We start from the raw sequence: 21,273 nt of genomic DNA on the forward strand, positions 1-21,273 counted from the left end.
CAATCTGCCTGTCGACCTCACGCTCCATCTTTCGCTCAATTTCACAGAAGGAGGTGTAACGGCAAGCTCTATTAGTCAAAAAATGAGATGTGCTAACCATCAAAAAAGTGATGTCAGTTCAAACAACAGGTGGCAACTAATGACATACCTTGTCTGTAAGTATTAATATCACCCTCTTAAAGGTGGCTGCAGCAGAGAGCAGAGGTCTCTGAGGGGAGTCGTAATATATCTATGTCCTTCATAGTGATATCTGTAGCTCTTCTACCAATAGTTTTTAATTGGATCTCATTTGGGAGTGTAAATTTCAGAGTTGGATCAGTTGACCAGTAATTGGAAGATAATCTGACCAATGTACAGAATGTAATGATTAAAGGGTTTCTTCAGGAAAAACTTGGACTTGGAGAAGGGTGAGAGCAGATGGAGGAAGTAGATATTAGTTTTAATGTATAGTGAGCACCTCCTATCACAGATGTCAGGTTGAATTAAGGCTGAGACTCCTTTTAAAAACATCTCAAAAGTACATTTTGGCATTCGAAGTCCACCTTTCTCCACAGCCACTCTGAGCAGCGAGGAGGAAAAAGTCAGTTTTCTGTATGCATAAAGAATTATGTTTGGACGTGACTTTTTTCCAGAGTCTATTCACTACTGCAATATTTCCTCATAAGTCTGTGTGGGTTAAAAAAGTTTTAGTATCCCGAACTACATATAATTATACTTGCAGCTTTTTAGACCCACTTATTTGCTACCAGAAGAAAAGTCCTGATTTAGTGAGTGATATGGTATGGAGTACTATAAGGATAGAAAGCACAACACCAAGCAGCATCACGATTGGCCTGGAAGAAACTTGTCATTGTAACTGTGTTAGAACTCATTTCTAGTTTCTCTTAAAACTATAATTACCATGTCAGACTCATGCAGAACTGCACACAGTTGCACATAGCAGACCAACCTTCGCACACACACGTGAACTACGTAAACACAATGTGACACATAATTTCCGGCAAGTAAAAAGCTAATCATGTTTTTCCACGAGGTTGCCTCTTATGTTACAGTCGTCTGCTTCCGTGACACCGGTACCGCTCTGTTCTTCTCAGCGCTGTCCCTCCAGGCTTCGTTCCCACATTCATCCCCCCGATTCCTCCATGTTACGCGCCGCTTGCATCAGCCGTACAGTGACACACATTTGCATCTAATTATTCCCACGTTCACCTCACTTAGGCCCGGTGCAGTGGGAAGTGGTGGCCATTGCATTTTATGTAGTCATTGCAGGGTCACAGGAATTAAAGGCTATAGCCCTGAGCCATGTACTCTATATCTGGCTGGTTCCTTGTCATCTGACTTTAAGGAAGTTTAAGTTTTCACAGTCATTCCAAGTCTCTCTCTGGATAACTGTGTTAGCTTAAGCCCTAAAATGTAAATGTCAGTGTGATGTCTTTCAAGAACGGCAGTACAAACAGGAGCAAACATGAGCAATTTGCATGTATTCCAGCATATTTGAAAGTAAAAATAAAAGTTATGACTCAATAATATGTCATAGCACTGATCCATTGGTATTAATACATTTATTGTGTGTGCAAGATATGCAGAGTAACAGCAAATATGAATTATTTGCAGAACGCAGTTTGACCAAAAAAATAAATTCAACTTAGCAACACATAACCTGCCTTTAGCTGCTTATTTGTGGTAACACATATTTGGCAACACTTACTTCTGAACTGAACCAAATTATTTATCTGCCCAAAGAAACTAGTCTGCACTCTCCTCCCCATTTAAATAAGCATTTTAGTTATTTACAGATGGCTGCTATAGCACTATGAGAAATTACCTAACTATAAATGTTTAATACAGTTATACATGTAGATAGGTTTGACCTGCATTTGTTCAATTATATAGTTTCCAAAACAGTAGCCTGTCCTAAAGTAATCAATTATACAACACACAGCAGAGTATATGACTGAAACATTAATATCTCATATATATCTCATAATAATATATCATAATATTGTACTTCTTACTGCAGTGTGGCAGTTAACAGTGTTTTGTGCACAGTGTATTTCACATACAGTATATGAATATATCATCATTGTCCTTGTACGCCTGACCAAGCGCTTTGTGTTTACACCTTTTGTAGTCGCATCAAAATTCACATTCAGCTTTGCCAACTTGGCAGGTAACTTAATGATCAGCCACAATTAATTTTTTACTCTTACTTGGCAGGTTTTTAGGCTGTTAATTTCAAGCGCTTGGTATAAATAAGTGTTCGAATATGTTTGAGCTTCTTGTCACCGTGGTAGCAAGCTAACACCTGCTGAGGCTGGCGGAGGTTTTTTTTTTGGAAGAACCCAGTGCCCACCTGTTGTGGATGGTGTGCTTGTTTGCTCGCATTTCAAAGTTTTCCGTTGCATGTTTTTCCCTCACGTATGTGTTTGCTGTGCATCTGTTTGCATAGACGTGCCTAGATGTGAGTGTGTATGTCTGTACTGTCTGAGTCTTAATCAAAGCCGTCCTTTGAGGCCTCACGGTTCCTTTGAAGGAGCCAGAGCTGCCAGATGGCCATAGATCCAACCACGACAGTCATTCTGTGCCGTAGAAATCACTGGCCTTTTAGTCAGAGTAAGCCCCATTGGAACATGCACGGCTCGCTGTCAATGCTGGTTGATTATTCCTACAGGAACATCTGGGTACAGCAGATCTGAGATGGTCGCTGTTCAGAATTTTTTTTAAAAACAGGACTTTAGCATTTTTCATTTGGATCTTTCATAGCCTTCGTACATATCATTAATCTTTAAAAAGAGACGTATAAGAAAGACTATAGCTTTCTTTTATCAGCAGCCAGCTATTACAACAACTTAAACCAGCTTTAGGCTCTGTGTATGGAACGTACTCAGCGTAGCAGGCACAAATGATAAAACAACTTTTTTTTTTTTTTGAATGGACGTGAGCAAGCTAGCTAATTAGAGCTGAGATCCAACCCCAGCATCTAGTGACTGGGTAATATACTATGATGCAAAATACTGTAATAATCGCACCGCTTTAATATTCACATTCTTTGCCTTAAGGACAGAAAGTCTCGTTTCGCTGGCTTGTAACACCAAACAGATCAGGGCGGAATGTGAGTTTTAAAAGTGAGAATTTTCAGTACCTGGCGACGAAATAGTTGAGTCATATAGTTTGATTCAGATGATTTTTACTGCCCTCATTGAATGACTTTGTTGTGCGCAGTACAGTAAGTCTTTGATGTTCATTGTCAGTTTTCACAATGTTCCTTTTTCCTCTTTCTTCACTGGCGTCTCATATCATATTGTTTTATCCTCCCTCCTCCTTTTCCACAAAAATATCCCTCGTGACGACAGCGTTGTGTATTTTCCCAGCATCCATCGCCACCCTAACGCAGACATACATCAAACGTAACTTGACATATATTAGACATGTATGGCACCCTGAGGTATTGACAGAAATTCAGAATGTGATAATGTCCCCGATCGTTATCTCTGCTTCCCACATGATTAACTGTGTTGTAGATTCTTTACACTACACCAAAGGCGGACCGCAGGGAGAGGAAGAGCAGCATAAACGTCTCCAGATACCCTCACGTATTTATTACCCCATTAAGCTGCCCTCCTCACCATCTCCTCCCGCCAGACGCCTCACCAACACCACCTTCCCTCTACTATAAATATGAATGTCAACCAGGTTGTCAAGGCTCAGGCCCATGTTAGAAATACCTGCTATTACGCCATAAAATGATTGGAAAGCTGCTCAATGGCCTATGATGTGTAAACTCAACTTTATTTTTTTTTTTTATAATCAAATGTATATAGCTCAGGTTGCAAGATGATAATGAACGGATCCCTATAAAGAATCTCTCTCTCTGAACACACACTCACATATTTCCCCGCCAGAAACGGACAGCCACCGTTCCGTGTCTGCCTTTGATGATTCTGAGAAGGGAAAGTATACAGTCCACACATAAAAGTTTCTAAAGAATGAGAGCAGATCAGAGGAAAAGATCTGAGGGCTTAACAAGACAGACTGCTGTGAAACAGCTCTGCTCTCTGAAGTGAGACTTTTCACTGCTTTTATTTAAGTGTATCAACCTGTGTTCACCTGTGAAAGAGTACCGTATGTAGTGTCGCCGTCTTCAGTAAGACAACAATAGCTGTACTTTGTTAATCTTAATTTCTCCCTGTAATGAGAGTTTGGGTTTTTTTTTGTCTCAAATCACTGTTTTAGCATTCTGGTATTGCTATATTTGGTTCTTGGGTTTAATTATGTGCTTATACATTTATGCACTGTGAATTACCTACAAAACCTTCAACAGATTAATACCTAGTTAGTTCCTAGCTTGAAGCTTTATTCTAAGACAATTTTGCAATACTATAACACTAATCATTGCATTTTTGTATCCATCACATTATGTATTTTATTAAAATAATACAGACTTGATTAATTGGCGAGGAAATAGTACTATAATATTATTGCATATTTAATTCCTATGGTACTCTCCCATTGGCTTGTACATGAGCAAGTAAATTTGTGTATGGACAAATTAAAACATAATTCCTCTAGAAGCTGTTTTTGCCATCTGATCCAGAAGGTGAGGGTGAATCAGAAGAAACAAAGTAGTGAAAGGTTTCCATAGCTGCGTCCTTGTCTACGTGTATGCCCTCCTTGTGTGCCCTTAGTCACAGCAAACTGCTGACCCTCTCTTTTGTCTGGTCGGCTGGTTCACCGAGCCTCCTCATCTCCTGTCCTTTCCTGTCCGCCTCCGTCCGTTCCCACCTCAGCTGATGGAGAGAGCTGTGTGACCTCTGACCTGTGCCGTAGCTGACCTTGTCCGTAGCTCTCAGCGATCCTGAACGGTCCTGCTGCTCAGTAGCACATGCACATGAACACGTGGACATACTCAATCGTGCTGCTCTTCAGAACAACGCACCAATACATATACTCAAAAGCTACGTTTATATGTATAAATGAAATTGTTAATTAAACTATATCAGGAAAAATCTACAATATTGCAATGTATGATAGAAGTAAAACTGGATAAATTGGCCTGTAAACAGCGAACTCTTCATCAGCTTGACTCAAAATTATGAAGACGTGCCAGGCAAAGGTATTACAAACATGAAGGCTTTTTACTAGCTTGCCACAAATCCTTGGAACAGAAAGTAGATCCAAGTTCTGAGAGGAAAAATAAACAGAACTTTCCAAAATTGCATATTAGCATGTACCAATGAATGAGCCTTAATTTAACCAGCGAGGGCCTGCCAACCCTATAATTAGGCTTGGTAGCATTTCTAAATCCAGTATCAAATATGCTTATGAAATCCAAATCCTTCAGGAAAAAAATAAAAATAAAAATCTAAATCTAATCTATTCACACTTAGCCTTTGGTAAATTTGTTAATACCTCTAATGGGAATCATTGTCATTTCTCAGTCAATTGACACCTGTAGGACACACCGAACATGATAAACAGACAGAAGTTCAGTAGTAGTCAGGGTGCTGCACAGAAGCCAGGATGCACCAATCCAGAGGGCAAATGTGATCAAATTTCTGGAGAGTGGGCATGAGTCAGCACTAGGATATAGAACCACATGCAAGGAAATAGGACCAACTGTGTATTCAGCAAGAAGACAAGGCAAATTTTAGTGGCACTGCAATTGCATACAAAGCCAAACTGACACAAAGGTGTATGCGTGTGAGTTGCAAATCTTTCAGCTTGAAAATGAAAAAAAAGTGCCTATATCAGGGCTATATGAATCTACCTTATAAACCTAAAGAGACAAGATCAAAAGTCAGAAAGACTGAAAGAAAATAACAGAGCTGGAGTTCTGGTGAAGTCTGAGATCCATCAGATGCTGAGCTGTCGCACAAACAAAGGAACACATGGTTGGCGAGTCCATTGCCAGCTAGCTTACAGCTAATGTCTGCGTGATATATTGGCTGTTTGAGATGAATTAATGTCGACTGCATAATCAAATATGTGCAAATGACATGGGGAGAAAATTATTTTGGCTTTCTGTCTGAACACACCTCAAGACACAGGCGGTGCGAAAACGTGCATATAGAACAATGAGAGCAGGTGTGTTGATATGCGTTAAATGCACTCGGTGTGCGCTTCCATAAATTATCAGCTGTAATCCAATGACCGAAAGTGACGTGACCCAGTCAGCCAGATGGTTTCAATTGGGTTTCAATTCAATTAAACTGCAAAAACACACAGACTACTCAGCCTTGAACCAGTTATCATACCTATCCTACAGCACACAATGATGAAACCTAAATTAACCTCAGAGTCGAGTGTACAGAGGCATCGAGAAGGGGTTATTTGCAAATGACATCTCCATAATCAGTCACACAGTCATTCTCAGCCTACAGTCATTCTCAGAAGTGTTCACAACAACTTATACATACAGTCACGCGAAGCCCACACTCTCAAGCACACATTTAAAAACTTCACTCATACGCTCATTTATTCTGCCTGATCTCACAGCCTCACATGCAGCGAGGTCTTCAGCAGATGGTTCAGAGTGAAAGCGCAAAAGAGTGGGTGAGATTGGCACCGGTATTCTCAGAATAAGTGGAGTCCTGGAATACAATGAAGATATCAAGGAGCACGTAGGCTCCACATCAAATTAGTTTCCAGTATCATCCGTGATAAGGAGGATCGTCTCACCAGTGGGGCTGCTCTCACCCCCAAACACACCAGTCCCAGAAGCAGATGGCTGGATGTGAATGCAGTTCACACATGAGCAGGGAAGAAAGGAAAAAAAAACAATATTTCCACCTTTACTTTGCAGCTGTTACCCCCTTATGAGGCACTTTTCAATGATGCTCTGTTATAGCTTATAATTTTAGAGTCACAGGAATGAACCACTGTGTTATACAACCCCGATATAAAGTCATACCATCGGGGTATCTATTGAAATCACCACAAATAAACATAACCTTCTGATTTGTCTTAGCAAACATTCTCTCCATACTATCTTTAAATATGTCAGTGTTAGATGCAGGCGCTCTATATACACATAATTATTACATATTTCCATACAGATTTCTAAGGTAAAACATCCAAACACATCATCAGCAGCTGTTGTCATACTTTCCGCTACCGTATAATTAAAGCTTTTGTCCATCACGAGTGCGCACCGCCTCCTTTTTTTCCTTCCTATTCATATAAGTCAATTTGTATCCATTCAACTCAAAATCCTCACCCTTCTCGGAGCTTGTTTATAGCAATTACATTGAGTGGATTCTGAAATTGACTTAAAGATTGCATGCAGACTTCTGTTGTTAAAAGTGAATCAATAACATTTTATGATCAAATGAACTGATCATCAGTGTACAAACATATTTTTGAATACATTATTTTCATGGTCAGTATCATTCTCCATATTTTATCATTCATGTTTGGTGTATTAAGAGGTCTTCAATACCGGGTTTTCATTTTCCGTAATCCGTGTTATTAGCTGTTCATTATCTCCAGGTGGAAATGAATAACATCTGTCAGATCTTGTCATGTTGTATTTAGTATCAGATATATGTTCTATGGTCTTTTCGAGCTGAAGTTCAAGTTCAGTTTTATTCCCTTTTTTGCCGTTCTTCCAGGAGTTGCCATCACTGATATTTGTCCAGATCAGTGATCTCCTTGACGACAAGCACTTTAGCCTCCATTCAGTTTTAAGAACACTTTATAGTTTGTTGTCTGCGTGGATTGGATTTTGTTTTGTTTCCTCAAGAAGTGTGCCTGTCTGGCCATGTCAGCTTTTTTCTTTGTCAGGTGCTCATTGACATACACACTGCTTCTTTTCAGTTTTTATCCTGCCTGAGCAGTGCTTGTTTTTTTATTTACTGCTCACAAAGCGAATTATTACGGCCGGTTTCTGGTTTCTCGCTGTTATTGAGAGGATGACAGGCCTAAATATTGTTGCAATCCACTGATATTTCACTTATGTTCAGGTTGTTGTGTTGACAAAGACCTGAAGCAACTCCCACACATGAAAATATATCTGAAGAATCTTCCACTTCTCTCTGTAAACTGGTGACTGCAGCCTTGGCCAGGAGGTGATGCCAAGGTGTTATCACCTTGAGTTGCTCCACCACAGATGATAATGGAAGTTGTAGTTGGCTGGACACGTTCGTAGATGTCGTTTTTTCCTCCTACACTCCTTCCACACATAATATAGGACCTTCATGAACTGTGAACTGCCAAATGAGTATGGGCAGCAGATCGTGCTGATAGAACCATATTCTTGAATTTCCCCAGTAGTCCTGATTTTTCGATCCTCCTCAGCCTCTCAACTGTGCTTTTCAGTGCTGGTGACGGTGTTTCTGTCACACAGGGAATTGTTTGAACCACTTCCAGAGGCGTTTGATTGGATTCTCCTCTATTGACGGAATAGCCTCCCCCTGGACTTGCAGCTTGAACTTTTCTTCCCTTTCTTGATTAACATGCTTCTTGATCTAGCCCACATTACCATGTTGCCAAGCGTTGTTAGGACCCACCTCGCCTCCACATCGTTTTTTGTTATCGTGAGTTCGTCCGCGTAGCCTGTCATTGGGGACTTTCTGACAACTGATTCCATTCTCGCGATCTTCTTTCCTGGCAGCTGTTATGAGGGGTGATTGTCTTCCTTTTTTCAGGTCTCCCCACTGAGTTGTGAACTGGCTTGATCTGAAACGTAGCTTAATTCTGCTGAAGCAGCTGGATGTCATGAGAGATGTGGTAGTCGTCTTCTGTTGCATGATTGAAGGCATGAGGGATTGATCCATAAACATTAGCCAAACCCAGCCAGACCACTGTTAGGTCTTCTCTGGTCTCCCGAACTCAAGTGTCTTCCAAACACACAGAGAAGCCATTCCCAAATCATGTATGAGGTCATCCTCTTAGCCAGCACCGAAAAGAAGATCTTGAACTCTACATTTAGCAGTGAGATCGTTCTGAACTGATCAGTGGTTGAGGAGTCCCTTTCCTTTGGCACGAAACAACCCATCTCCCCATTTCCAGCTAAATTGAATGAGTATCATTCTTCCATATTGTCCAGAACAATTTCTTGTATGGTATATCACTTGAAACTGGGGTGAGGGTTCTCCTCACAGTCGACTACTAAGAGGAAAAAACTTAAATGGCTCAAACGTTGCTTTTCCTCCTTTCTTCACAGCTCTGTCTAGTTGAGAAAAACATGAAGACTCTTTTGAGCTGCAACTTTTGACAGACAGATGTATTGTTTGTCTGTTCTGTTGGAGATGTCAGGATGTGTCCCTCCCTCAAATCCAGCAATGCCTGCATCTACAACAGAAGAGATTGGAGGGAGGAGAGCCCTCACCTCATCTCACCCTCCACAGAGTGCTATTAAGTGGGAGGAAACTAGTTCTTTCTTCTCTGCTCCTGTGGTCTCCCTCCCCTGCTGGAGCTTGAAGATGGATTGCTGAAGGTGACCCTAGCTAGCACAATGTCTGCTTTGCCAGTTTGCCCTCATGCCACTGTTCCTCACACTTACCCATTCTGTTCTGTCGGTTCGCACGCTGCCAGTCCCCCAGGCAGTCGACTTCAGAGCTGCCTTCATCAGCTTCTTGGTTGACAGACTCCCCTCCATGTTCTCCCTGCAGCCTCCTGCCGTGTGGCCCGGTGTATATTGGTGGGCTAAAATCTCATAAAATGCTCCTGTAAATGGGTTAAAGCCGTAGTTGTAGTAAAACAGGCTAATGTAGTCAATCACCAGCTCGTATAATAACACCACCAGACATATTATGATAATTGACAAACTCATAGCCAATACGATGTAATGATGTATCAGATTATAAGGAAATAAATTATATCTAGATCATAATTTATTACATTTTCACTCATTTACAGCTATATTTTATTCAATTCTGTTTCATTTGCTCATAACTGTAAAAGCTTTCTATTAAAGCCAATCCTGCACTTATTCTCTGCAGCGCTCTGAAACAGCATTTAGCCTTTTAAAATGCCTAAACTATCCCCCGAAAGAAAAACTAATGAAATTCTGTGCAATAGCATTTAGATGATCGAACAGTAAAACTCTCCCTTGAAAGCAGTGCTAATGAAATTCAGACCGTACAACCCATAAACCCTTCACTGAAACAAGTTTTAATGAAAGTCTGAAGCAGCTTTTAAATTATACAACACAAAACACGTTGAAATTATACTTTTAAAGGACATTAGTCAATAAAATATGGTAATGGAAATTCATTTTTATTGGTTAACTGTTAGTTCCTATGACCAGTGTTGCATATTAAAAGTATTTGCCAACAAGAATGATATTGATGCTGTCTTCACTACAGATTATAATGCAAATATTTAGGCAAGCAGATATGAAGGAAAGATGTGTTGCGTTAACAGAGATAGCATCATCTACTCTGTTCTTCTTTAAAGTGCTGCAAGGCCCCTGTAGAGTAACTAGAGCAAAGCTTTAAGATTCTATGAGAGCTGCCTTCCATCTCCTCTCTCCTGAGGTCAGCGTTCGCCCGCACCGCCGAACAGAACAAAAGGCCTATTTCTGAGGTGATCAATCCTGAAGTGAGAGGTAAGAAGAGTGGAGTTAAGATGACGAGAGAGAGTGGGAAAGAAGAGCAGCAGGCAGCACTGAAGGTCACATACTTGAGAAAACACACATCCTTCGTAAAAGGGAGAGACCTTGTTAATGGTATCCTACGCACAGTCAAGCTAACAAGAGTCTCCTCGGACCTGACAGGATGCGGATTCATCAAAATGTGATGAGGAAGAAACGGGAGCCACTGCAGCACTGGCAGCCAGCTACCTCTGCAATAGTGTTAAAAGACGTTCACTGTCTGTGCCAACTCCACAGCAAATATTAGCTTTGGTTGGTAAAAGGAAATAGACTGTGAACATAAACACGAGTGAAAGTATAGTAATAACACATTTATGTTTCTGTAAAAGCTCGTGCATGAGTTTCGGGAGCATTCAGTGTGTTTTTGCAGCATTGTGAATGCTCGTGTGTGTGTGTGTGTGAGTTGGTTAGAATGTGCTCAAGCTGCTTCCCACAGTTTGTTTCTTTGCTGTGTTTGCGCCGGTGTCATTCACATTTTCTGTGTGCGTGTGCGAGCTTAGAGTGTGAATGAACACGTGGCTTTTTTTGTCTCTCATAGTTCCCAAGACACATCTAAACCCTACTAATCTTAATTCTACAGAGATGGCACGTATAATTAGAGTTTGGATCAGTGCCAATGCCTTATTGCTCACAACATACAGGCGGGCTTATCGTCCCAACAACGCTGCACTGTGGGTGACCCCCTTTTGCCCCCGTAACATCCAACCCTCCAAACCCCCCACCCATCCATCATGGAGCCAGCACAAGGCTTATCATAAGCCTGCAACCTCTGTCAAACCCCCGCTCCTACACTTTTTGATTCTGTTTCATCTCGTCTCAGACTGTCTTGACTTTCTTTACTTCTATTCATTTTTTTTTCTTCTTCAGCTGTCTTAACATCTGAACCACCTCAGCTCTCATCTCCTGTCACTCTCTAAAGCCAAACAACTCTGACACCTCTAACTAATACTAACTATTCTAGGGTTGTTCACACATTCAAAACACATGAAAACATTGTTGCTTGCTTTTGGCGTAGTTTGCCTTATTTCATATTTCTTATCAAAGGATATTTATTTACTTTTTTCTTAACCTGGGAGGCAATCTTACACTAGAATTTAACTTATTGTACAACCTATGTAGCACATGTGCTGAAAAATTAGTATTTTAACAGACAGCAAACCATCTATGCCTTTTGCACCAGTTTCATTACATTCTTTTGTCCCAGAAGGTCAGTCTTGACAGATTAGGTTACAAACACAGAGTAATCTTGCCAAAAAACCCCAGTCATGTTTATGCAAACAGCATGGTCAGCTGCATTGATTCAGTTGTTTGCACATTAGATTTGAACATCAGACAGAGGAGACACAAATTGAAGCCGGAACAGGTGACAGAAATATCAGAGGATAGTGACAGCCTGCCAGAAGGTTTTAAACCGACACCTCTCCTCTGCACCTGTACGTTAGACTACATTTAGAAGTTTGCTGACTAAACAGTTGCCTCGAATGTGTATTTCTTGACTTTTCATTTCCTTGTGTGTTTTGGGGTCATGTACTGTATTTGCTTTGATCGGTCTCATCCTCACACAAACTGCACCACAAAGACATTTTTTTTAGGAATCATGGCACTTCTGTCCACATAATCTGATTCAATGAAAGCAGAGTGAGAGTCCAAATGAGCCACTTCGAAGAGAGATGGTGTGAACGTGCTCTCTGAGTCGATTGGTTCCATTGTTTCCTAACCCTAACTTCACCTCATTTCTCCATCTCATCTAATGACCAGCTGTTTTAAGTTTATCAGTTTCATTTCTACTTCTCTTAATGACCCCACTTTCCTATTTGATTGCCTCTTGATTGCCTTGATTGGCTCTTTTGATGGAGTATTGATTAGCATTGTGGACAAAGCAGTGGAGTGACTGAAAGTATACAGTACGTACAGAGGAGAGGAAAACAGATTCGGAAGCGGAGGGAGGGCGAGATGGACGGAGAGGTGCATGGCTTGGACAGCAGGAGGCATATACTAAGAAAGAAAGAGTTAGAGGTAGAAAAAGAGAGGAAGACACAAAAAAAAAGGTGTGGAGGGAGCGAGTGAAGGAGGGATCAAAGCCTTCTCCCTTGTCAGTATTCACAGCGTGCATCCTCTACCCCCCACCTCACTGCTGGAGAGATGGAAAGATGAAGGGAGAAGAGAAGCAGCGAGCAGCTAACGTCGCTTCACAGACGAAGATTTCCTCTCTTTCTCCCTCTCCACTTCCCTCCCTCCCTCTATCCCTCCTTCACTATCTCCCCTCCATGCCTCTCGCTCTTGCAGTTTTTCCTTCAGTGACGCTGAAGGATGATTGAGAGCTCTCCCGCCGATAGCATTTTTAAACAGACGCATCAATAAATAAATGGCTTGATGTAGTGTGAGGCATGTGTCCGTCCGTCCACGTGCTCCGGCTACTGTTGTGTGTGTGTGTGTGTGTGTGTGTGTGTGTGTGTGTGTGTGTGTGTGTGTGTGTGTGTGTGTGTGTGTGTGTGTGTGTGTGTGTGTGTGTGTGTGTGTGTGTGTGTGTGTGTGTGTGTGTGTGTGTGTGTGTGTGTGTGTGTGTGTGTGTGTGTATGTATGTTCTCCACACCCAGGCGATCCAGCACTCCATCCCTTCTTCCCAGGGGCAAACTCTTTGAACGCCTTTGTCTTTCTTTCTGCTCCCAATTTTTTTTTTCTTTTTTTTTTCTCTTTGCTCTCCGAACCTCTTTTTTTTCCTCCCTGTGTTCACTGTTACTGGTTTCTCTCCAACAATCTTCGCCTTATTTTTCTTTGGTCTCATTTCCCCTTCTCTTCTGTCTCTCTCCTGCGTCTTGTTTCCCCCCCCCCCCCCCCCACACACACACTCCTATTTGCATGCTCTGCTGACGCACTCAATCTCTTTGGCAGACCGCTGCTCACTTTGAGAATGCTCAAACACAATTCCCTCAGACAGTTTCTGATTGTGTATGAGAGAGTCACTGCCCGCATTCTTGAATCCACTAATTTGTTCTCAGGCTGTTTCTGATAGTTGGTGCTATTATCGATCAATCAATACTTACAATTTCAAGTGAACGATACATCATTTGCTTCGTGTGGGGGAAAAATGCCCATAAGTCTTGACTATCTAAGATGACATATTGAAATGTGTTATTACGTTTGAGCAACAGTCCAAAATCTACTGATAATCAATTTATGATTTAAAACAGAGAAAAGCTTCAAATCTTCCTACGTACATATGTATAGTAGGGTCTAATTGTGTACTTTGCTGTATAGTAAACAAGGACTACAATTCCCAAAACTGTCTTTCAGCACTTTATTGAAAGCTACCAGAATAATAACTTCCCTGCAGTTGTAGAGCAACATGATATTCACAGGGTATCTCTTGCATAATAAAGACAAAGAGTCAAAAAATTATCCACGTTAGCCAAAAATAGTGACAACAGAAGTTAGCAGCTTTATGCATGGAAAAAAATCCATAAGATAAAACATTAACTAAACTTCCATTAAAGCAGAGAACCATTACCTTCTACATGAAAATACATTAACTTATATATTCACAGTATAGGAAGCCTAAAGAAATTGTAAACCCTTCAAAATGAAGTCTTTGCCAAAATCAACATAGAATTTAATCACACTTATACGGCAAGTCCTTATTTATATACATTGCTGCACTTGTCATGTTATTTTTATGTATTTATTGTTCTACACATATGCATTCAATCTAGCTTTAACCTGCAGGCACATTTGCTGACGTGCCTCTCTTTTTTGATTACAGAATTAATTCCACTCTTTGTGTTTTGAGAGAATTCATTTGCATTATTGAAAAATATCCACATACATACATACATGATTAACCGTGTGCAGGTATCTCCAAGCTGCCTGCATGAAAGTACCAAAGCATGTGTGTACTCACCGTTATGCACACGTCTCATAATTAGGTTTATATATGCACAGTTCACTCTGCCACAGTCAGATACTTACTCCTGTTCCCACACACACACACACACACACACACACACACACACACACACACACACAAACTACCCTGCAGAAAACTAAGAGACAGTTTAAGAAGTAGGCGACTTGCACTGTAACTCCTCTTCTGGTTATCTTACGAGCGCTGAGTGTTTGCTGTACAGCAGCTGCCTACTCGCAGCACAGCATAATGAGATTTGTGCAAGTTGTATCATCTGTAGGGCTCCTTCCAGGATGGTTGTTCTCCGAATGCTCCAGCCTAGAGACGATAGGTTAGAAAAGGATAGCCGAAGATTGAAAAAAAGGCTGCTTTGAGACCGCGGACCCAGCTGCACAGTGTGGTTATCAGAAAATAGAGTAGTGTGTAGATTAGAAAAACTTAAGGGACTGATTTTTGAAAACACTTCATCATTCATAGCAGTCAAATGATATCAAGTGTGAGGTTCAATTTCATTCTAATCAAATGAAAAGTTCATTTTCTTTATAACATGGGACTTTTCTTGGCAGTTTTTAGGTATCATTTGTATCCATATATAATATCCATATATAGTGATATTGTATACATAGACAACATGGATTTATTTTTGTTTTTTATTCCAGGTAAATGTAAATTGCAGGATGTATGTGCCTTTGAGCAAGACACTTTAACTTCTGTGCTCAGACTGATGCAGAAACTAAACCATCGGAGCTGCTTATGAATTAGTAGCAGAGGCTATTGATTGTGAACCGTTCCCAAGGTGTACACATGATAAATTTAATTGCAAATATGAAGAAAGAAAAAGTTGAGCCAAACGTTACTGCTTAAACAAAGGTTACCTATATGTTAGACAAGAGACCAGGCTGTTTGCAGAGAGGCTGAGGGAGCATTCAGATGCTGCTCCATCTGCTTTTTATCTAGTAAATCAATTCTGTTGCTTTGTGCCGTTCAAGAAGCTCTGCGTATGAAAAAGGATGTTGTCTGCATGCAGATTCACACTTCTTATTCGTTCTGTTTGCCATACAGATCCAGACTGTTATGTTGCCTGGTTTGACCCTTTGCGTTCATTGTGTCATTTTGCCAGAAGTTTAAGTTCATTATGATTTTAACAATCAATTTTGTACCCTTCTTACCCCCCTGAGGGAAACGTGATTCACAGGAGAACCTGGGGAAAAATGACATTTTGAAAAAAGGGATGAGTTTTTAAATTCAGTTTGGCCAGTGCAGAAAGTTACAGATTCGATTAGTACTGAGCAGGACTTGGTGTTAATTGTGTTAATGAGTCATATTGCGGTTAAAGGCCGACCAAAGCAGACCTCAGTGGAATATAACAGAGTGCTCTGTGTGTTGCATTGCAAACTCAGCAGTCATCACACTCACAAAGGCTACATGTCTTGGCTCTTGGATGCAACACGCAGCAGGGTGTCTAATCATGACAAATCAGGATTCAGAACAATGAGTTGCTCATTTGTGTTTTCATTTTTTTCTGCTTGCCAACAGCCTCGCTGCCAGCTAAGAGTCAGCTACAAGAATTAAGACTGGGCTTCAGACTGTATTTAATTGAATGTTGTAGATTTTGATGAAGCAACTATTTACTATTTTGTTTGGATCCATTCATACTTTATTGGTGTTGCTCTACTATTTTGCAGCATACAATTCTATTGCTATGCATTCACTATGTAATTAACCATCTGTCTATTTCTTTCCATGACTGATTGTGTGTTGTGTATTTCAGTTTGATCTTTTTATAAACCCTTTTAGTGCACCTCCACCATTATAAGTCATTTTTTAAATCCTCTTTTATTACCAGATTTGTTAGGCAGAACACTTTCATGTGTTATTAAGTTGCACTTTTCCTAATGAAAATGCTTTTGCAATTAATAAATCATAAATCCATTGAGCAAAGCCTTTTGGAAAGTGCCACCTGTGGAGCTGTGCCACCTGCGTTGATCACAAAGTCTGAATAGATGTGCGGTTAATGAGCAAATATGAGTAAAAAGGGGAATAGAATGATGAGTTATTCATTCAGAGAGAATCCAGGTAACTAATAAAGTGTTTTATATTAGATGACATTAAACTGGCTACATTAGTTCAGAGTTTAAAGTTGCAGCTGTTCTGACTGTGGAAGATTTAAAATGGCTTAATAAAGCGAATCAAACAAAGAGTGAAGTGAAATACAATACTAAAACACTATTAATTACATTTATTTATGTATACATTTGCTGAGGACAATTGTAGAGCATTTTGCCTTGAATAACTGAATTACTTGTTTTTTTTACTGAGATAGTAATTTCCACCCCACATTCAAATCAAACCTCAATATAGAAAACACAGTGAAGTCTGAAACAATCAAGACAAGTTCAATTAAAACAGAACCACGCTTGACTTAACATGTTATTGGAAAGTGTTGTTTGGACCCTCGACTCTACCGCTCTAATCAAGGCCACATGTAAAACCAGGAGGAAGACACTTAAAAAGTAGAGACAGACTTTAATACCTTCGGTTATTGATTGATTCTTTAAATATTCATAAGCTTGTACAATATGTGAGTGGACAGGAGGATGAATGCATGCTTCACTTGCCAACGTTGTATGAGTTTTGTTTTTTAACATTGGTGCTTTGCTGTGTGTGTGTGTGTGTGTGTGTGTGTGTATGTGTATGTGTATGTGTATGTGTATGTGTATGTGTATGTGTATGTGTATGTGTATGTGTATGTGTATGTGTATGTGTGTGTGTGTGTGTGTGTGTGTGTGTGTGTGTGTGTGTAAGTATGCGTATGTGAGGATTTCGGTGACACGATTTCTGTATCGTATATGCTTCACTATGGGTTAATAATGATTACATGACTTATATATGGTGCTGCAACAGTCATAAAATCAAACTGCAGTTGTAACCTGCACTGGGTTTTTATCTCATGACCTTAGGCATGCAGGCCCACATGCTACCAAAGAGGCCAGAACCCATGGGTGCAAGTGTTTGTCACCGGCACTTTTCTTAAGGTGACAGGGAGCAAGGTTTACTCACCGCCTCTACACTGGCTACCATTACAATCATGAGTAATTGTTGATGCATTATGACACACAAATGGCTGTTATTTGTGCACGTTGTGCTGGCCAGTTATTTTCCTCTGGCAACGGGACTGATTTCAGCTTTGTAATAGCTCCTCGCTGACTCAGAAGGTTAAAAATGGTTGTTACTACAAAGAGGATTGAAGGGAGATTTGGATACAGAGCTACATCCACAGACACACGCAGGAATGCAAAGAGTTGTCTTCCTACACACACACACACACACACACACACACACACACACACACACACACACACATTCAGATTTTATAGATCTGACATTTCCGCAGAGAGAAATGACTCAAGCTATTTCTCCGCTCTATATTAAGAAAAATGATTACAACGATGTATCACATTGAGAGAGAAAGTAACATGTCAATAATCCCAATCGACTGCCTCGGAGGGGGGTGAAACAGCTCAGGAGATTAATAGCAAGTTGTTAAGTGGTCGACCAGGAAGATGCGACCCCCTCTTCTCCCCTCGCCTTTTGAACTTTGACCGCTACACGCACTCACGTCGGCACAGAAAGGCCACGTTGTATGCTTTCAAGTTGAATTGCTGGCGCTGCCCTTTACTTACACCTCCTCTCAGCCTTCCACTCACCATAATGAGACGGAGGCCAAAGGGTTGTGTCAAACTTCTGGTGATTGTCTGTCTACACACGTAACTCCACACGCGCATCAACTGCGTCGAACTCCGTCGTCGCTTCTTTTACTTCCTTCTATTAGCTGAAGCGTTAGGAGATGTATTTCAAACAAACGATCAATTATACCTGTTTTCTTTTTTTCTTTTTCTTTTTTTCCCAGTCATGTTTGACTCTCTATTTTTTTCATCCCTTGTGATAGTTTTTCATTTTCGTGTCAGTGTTTTTTTTCTGCTCCTGTGACGGTTGCAGGTGTTCTTGTTTTGTTTCGCGTGGCTTTCCGCTGGTATTCAGGTCTTGGTGTCTTGACAGTTGACGTCGTTTGTTCCTCTATTCTTAGCATTTTGGCTGCTTTGACAGTAGACGACACAGCTGCATCGCCTTGTTTACCGTGGTCTCTGGCTCTTCCTCATCCTTCACCTCCTCATTTCCTAACCGTCATCTTCTCTTTTTACTCTGCCGTCTCTCACATCATCATAAACCTTTTTTCTTCCTCTCGTCTCCTGTTTTCCTGAATTCACTCCTCCGTTCTCTCCATCCCCATCTTATGTTCTTCCTCCCCCTCCCCACCCCCCTCTCTCTCTTTCTCCTCATAATCACCTCCCTCCTCCTCTTCCTCTGGCCAAGGTCCATGTTATAAATCAGACCAAAATGAGAGTGTGCTGCCTCTTTGCAGTATTGGAAAATACATTTACCCAAGTATAATCCTTTGGTACAGTTTTATGATACCTTTTACTTCTGCACCACTGCCTTTCAGATGGAAGTGTACTTTTTTTTTTTTACATTTATCTATCAGTGAGTAACTATGAGTTACTCTGCATACCAATTAATACATACATATAAAACATACACACATTTGTACAAAATAAACTGCCCAGCATTGCATAAAGAAATTCAATTTAAAGTAGAGTTTGTTTTTTTAAATGTTAACTATTGGCTTTATCAATAGCTAATAATTAACTTATTATTATGTGTCAGATCAATAATAAGGTATTTGCTAAGATGTAAAAAAAAAAAAAAAAAAAATCAGTTCATTAAAAACACATTAAATGCACCATTTTGGATCATAAGTACTTTTCTGCAGAGCGTATTGTTTTGATATTGCAGAGCACAACTTTACTGTTTGGTTCAGTCTCATTGATCTCATGGTGTCATTTATCATAGCTGTGATAAACATACTGCGCGCTACCTGCTTAGCATCAGACTGCAGACGGACAAAGTTAACGACTAGCTGGTGAACGTGGTGGAGTATAGAGCAGCTGCAAAGCCAAATCAGGAGTTAGCACAGATTAAAATAGAGCTAGACTGAGAAACACGACCGTATCTGTGTCTGATGGATGTGTGAATGTCATGAGCTGATAATATGTCAGTGTTAAACAGCTTGTTTTTCTTCCTATACGCAGCAAAAAAAGAGTTTTTTTTGGATATTTAATTGATGTGTGTGTGCTAGTTCTTTCAAAACTACTTAATAGTGTTTTAATCATCTCCGCTCACTAACTGGAGATGAGGCGCTTTGGTGTCATGCTGAGCAGCTGATTGGAGACGACAGACAGCCTGTGTTTACCTGTCACTAACCTTCCTCACTCTTCACCTTCTTCTGCCTTCTCCCTAGCAACTGCTGAGAGAGATGCAACAGATGGCAAGCCGGCCTTTCGCTACCATCAACGTCGCCTTGGAGACGGACGAGGAGCCGCCTGACCTGATCGGAGGAAACGTCAAGGTGAGCGCAACCTTTTTTCTTAGAGCCGTCGCCGCTTGAACCCCAGAGATCTACCTGATGTCTGGAAGCTCTATCCATCATCAATGTTGTTGTGGTTCATCCTCCCTCAAGTGGGAACTCAGTCTTGCGACCCTTGACTACTGTTTGTGATTACAGTCAACACTGTAGTGATATATATTCCTCACACCATCTGCTATATGTCATTTCTCACTCTGAACTCTTTAGGGTGATTCTATTAGTTTCCCACAAGCCAAGGAGGCTAAATTGAGCTCACTTAGCAGGAGGAGTTTGAAGTCTAGTGCAGGTCTAGTATACTTAATGAGGGTCAATGCAGTGTACATTTGCTGGGACGGTGCCGAAGACCGGATGATGATGAAAGTGGGCTGCAGATGAGTAACACAGCGTATTATACCAGTTATAGCCAGTTATTGTAGGCAGGCGCTGAATTCTAATGGGAATGAATTCGGTTAACCCCGGAGTTAAACACATGCAGATAAGAAAATGCTATTGTAGATTAAGACTATACTTAGAAATGAGATAAGAGTTTGGCTCCAACATTGAGATATTTTTCCATTTGGAAGATAAATAAATAAATTAACACCTACTCACTGAAGACTATTCCTGCCATGGAGACAGAGAACATTAGGGGACACTATTAAAGTCATGATTCATCTTATATAGAATGACCTTGTTTTGGTGCATTGGACCATCTGTGTTTCTTTTAAATACAGACTGATACATCTAAAGTAGCAAGTACTGCCAATGTGGGTATACAGCTTGTTGGAATAAAGCTATTCAGATATCAGTGTAATGTACTGAGAGAAGTAAAACATACTGACATAGAGGATGTGTGTGTTTTTTAAAGAATGGCTCTAAATGAAAGACAAATCATTAATGCATTAATTAAACACAAACCTTAACAAGTTATGATATGACTGTTTGGCTGTAAAGATGTCGATGCCACTCTTTATGCCAAAAGTCACTGTCGAGGTAAGAGTCTTCATTTGGAACAGATTCAGTCGGGAAAATTATGGAGATTTTAATGTAGAATTTCAAACACATTGGGTAGGTATAGAGTGGAGTACATTTAAAAAAAAAAAAAAAAGAAGAAAAATCTGCACAGCACATCAAAAGTTGAGATTGAGCCAGCTGAAGTTGCGGTAGGGTGGATTTAAGCATAAAGATCAAGCTGAGATGGAAGAGGTGGTTGAGAAGACTTTATTATGGAGAGGAGTTAGACACAGCGGCGGAGTTGAAGTATGTTAGAGCAGATTTAAATGCAGATATTGAGCAGTAGAGTCGGCAGTAGAG

General features: G+C 40.5%; 1 protein-coding gene across 2 annotated transcripts in view; it reads left to right on the forward strand.

Moving 5' to 3' along the window:
- The window catches only part of atrn (attractin), a 141,749-nt gene that overhangs the window by 99,448 nt on the left and 21,028 nt on the right, over positions 1-21,273 (forward strand). For both annotated transcript variants that reach the window (XM_062440928.1, XM_062440929.1), the window contains exon 27: positions 19,855-19,962. In XM_062440928.1, coding sequence (XP_062296912.1) covers positions 19,855-19,962 — 108 coding nt within the window. The remainder of the gene's footprint in view (positions 1-19,854; positions 19,963-21,273) is intronic.

This window comes from Scomber scombrus, chromosome 19 (assembly GCF_963691925.1).
Source record: "Scomber scombrus chromosome 19, fScoSco1.1, whole genome shotgun sequence".
Lineage (NCBI taxonomy): Eukaryota > Metazoa > Chordata > Actinopteri > Scombriformes > Scombridae > Scomber > Scomber scombrus.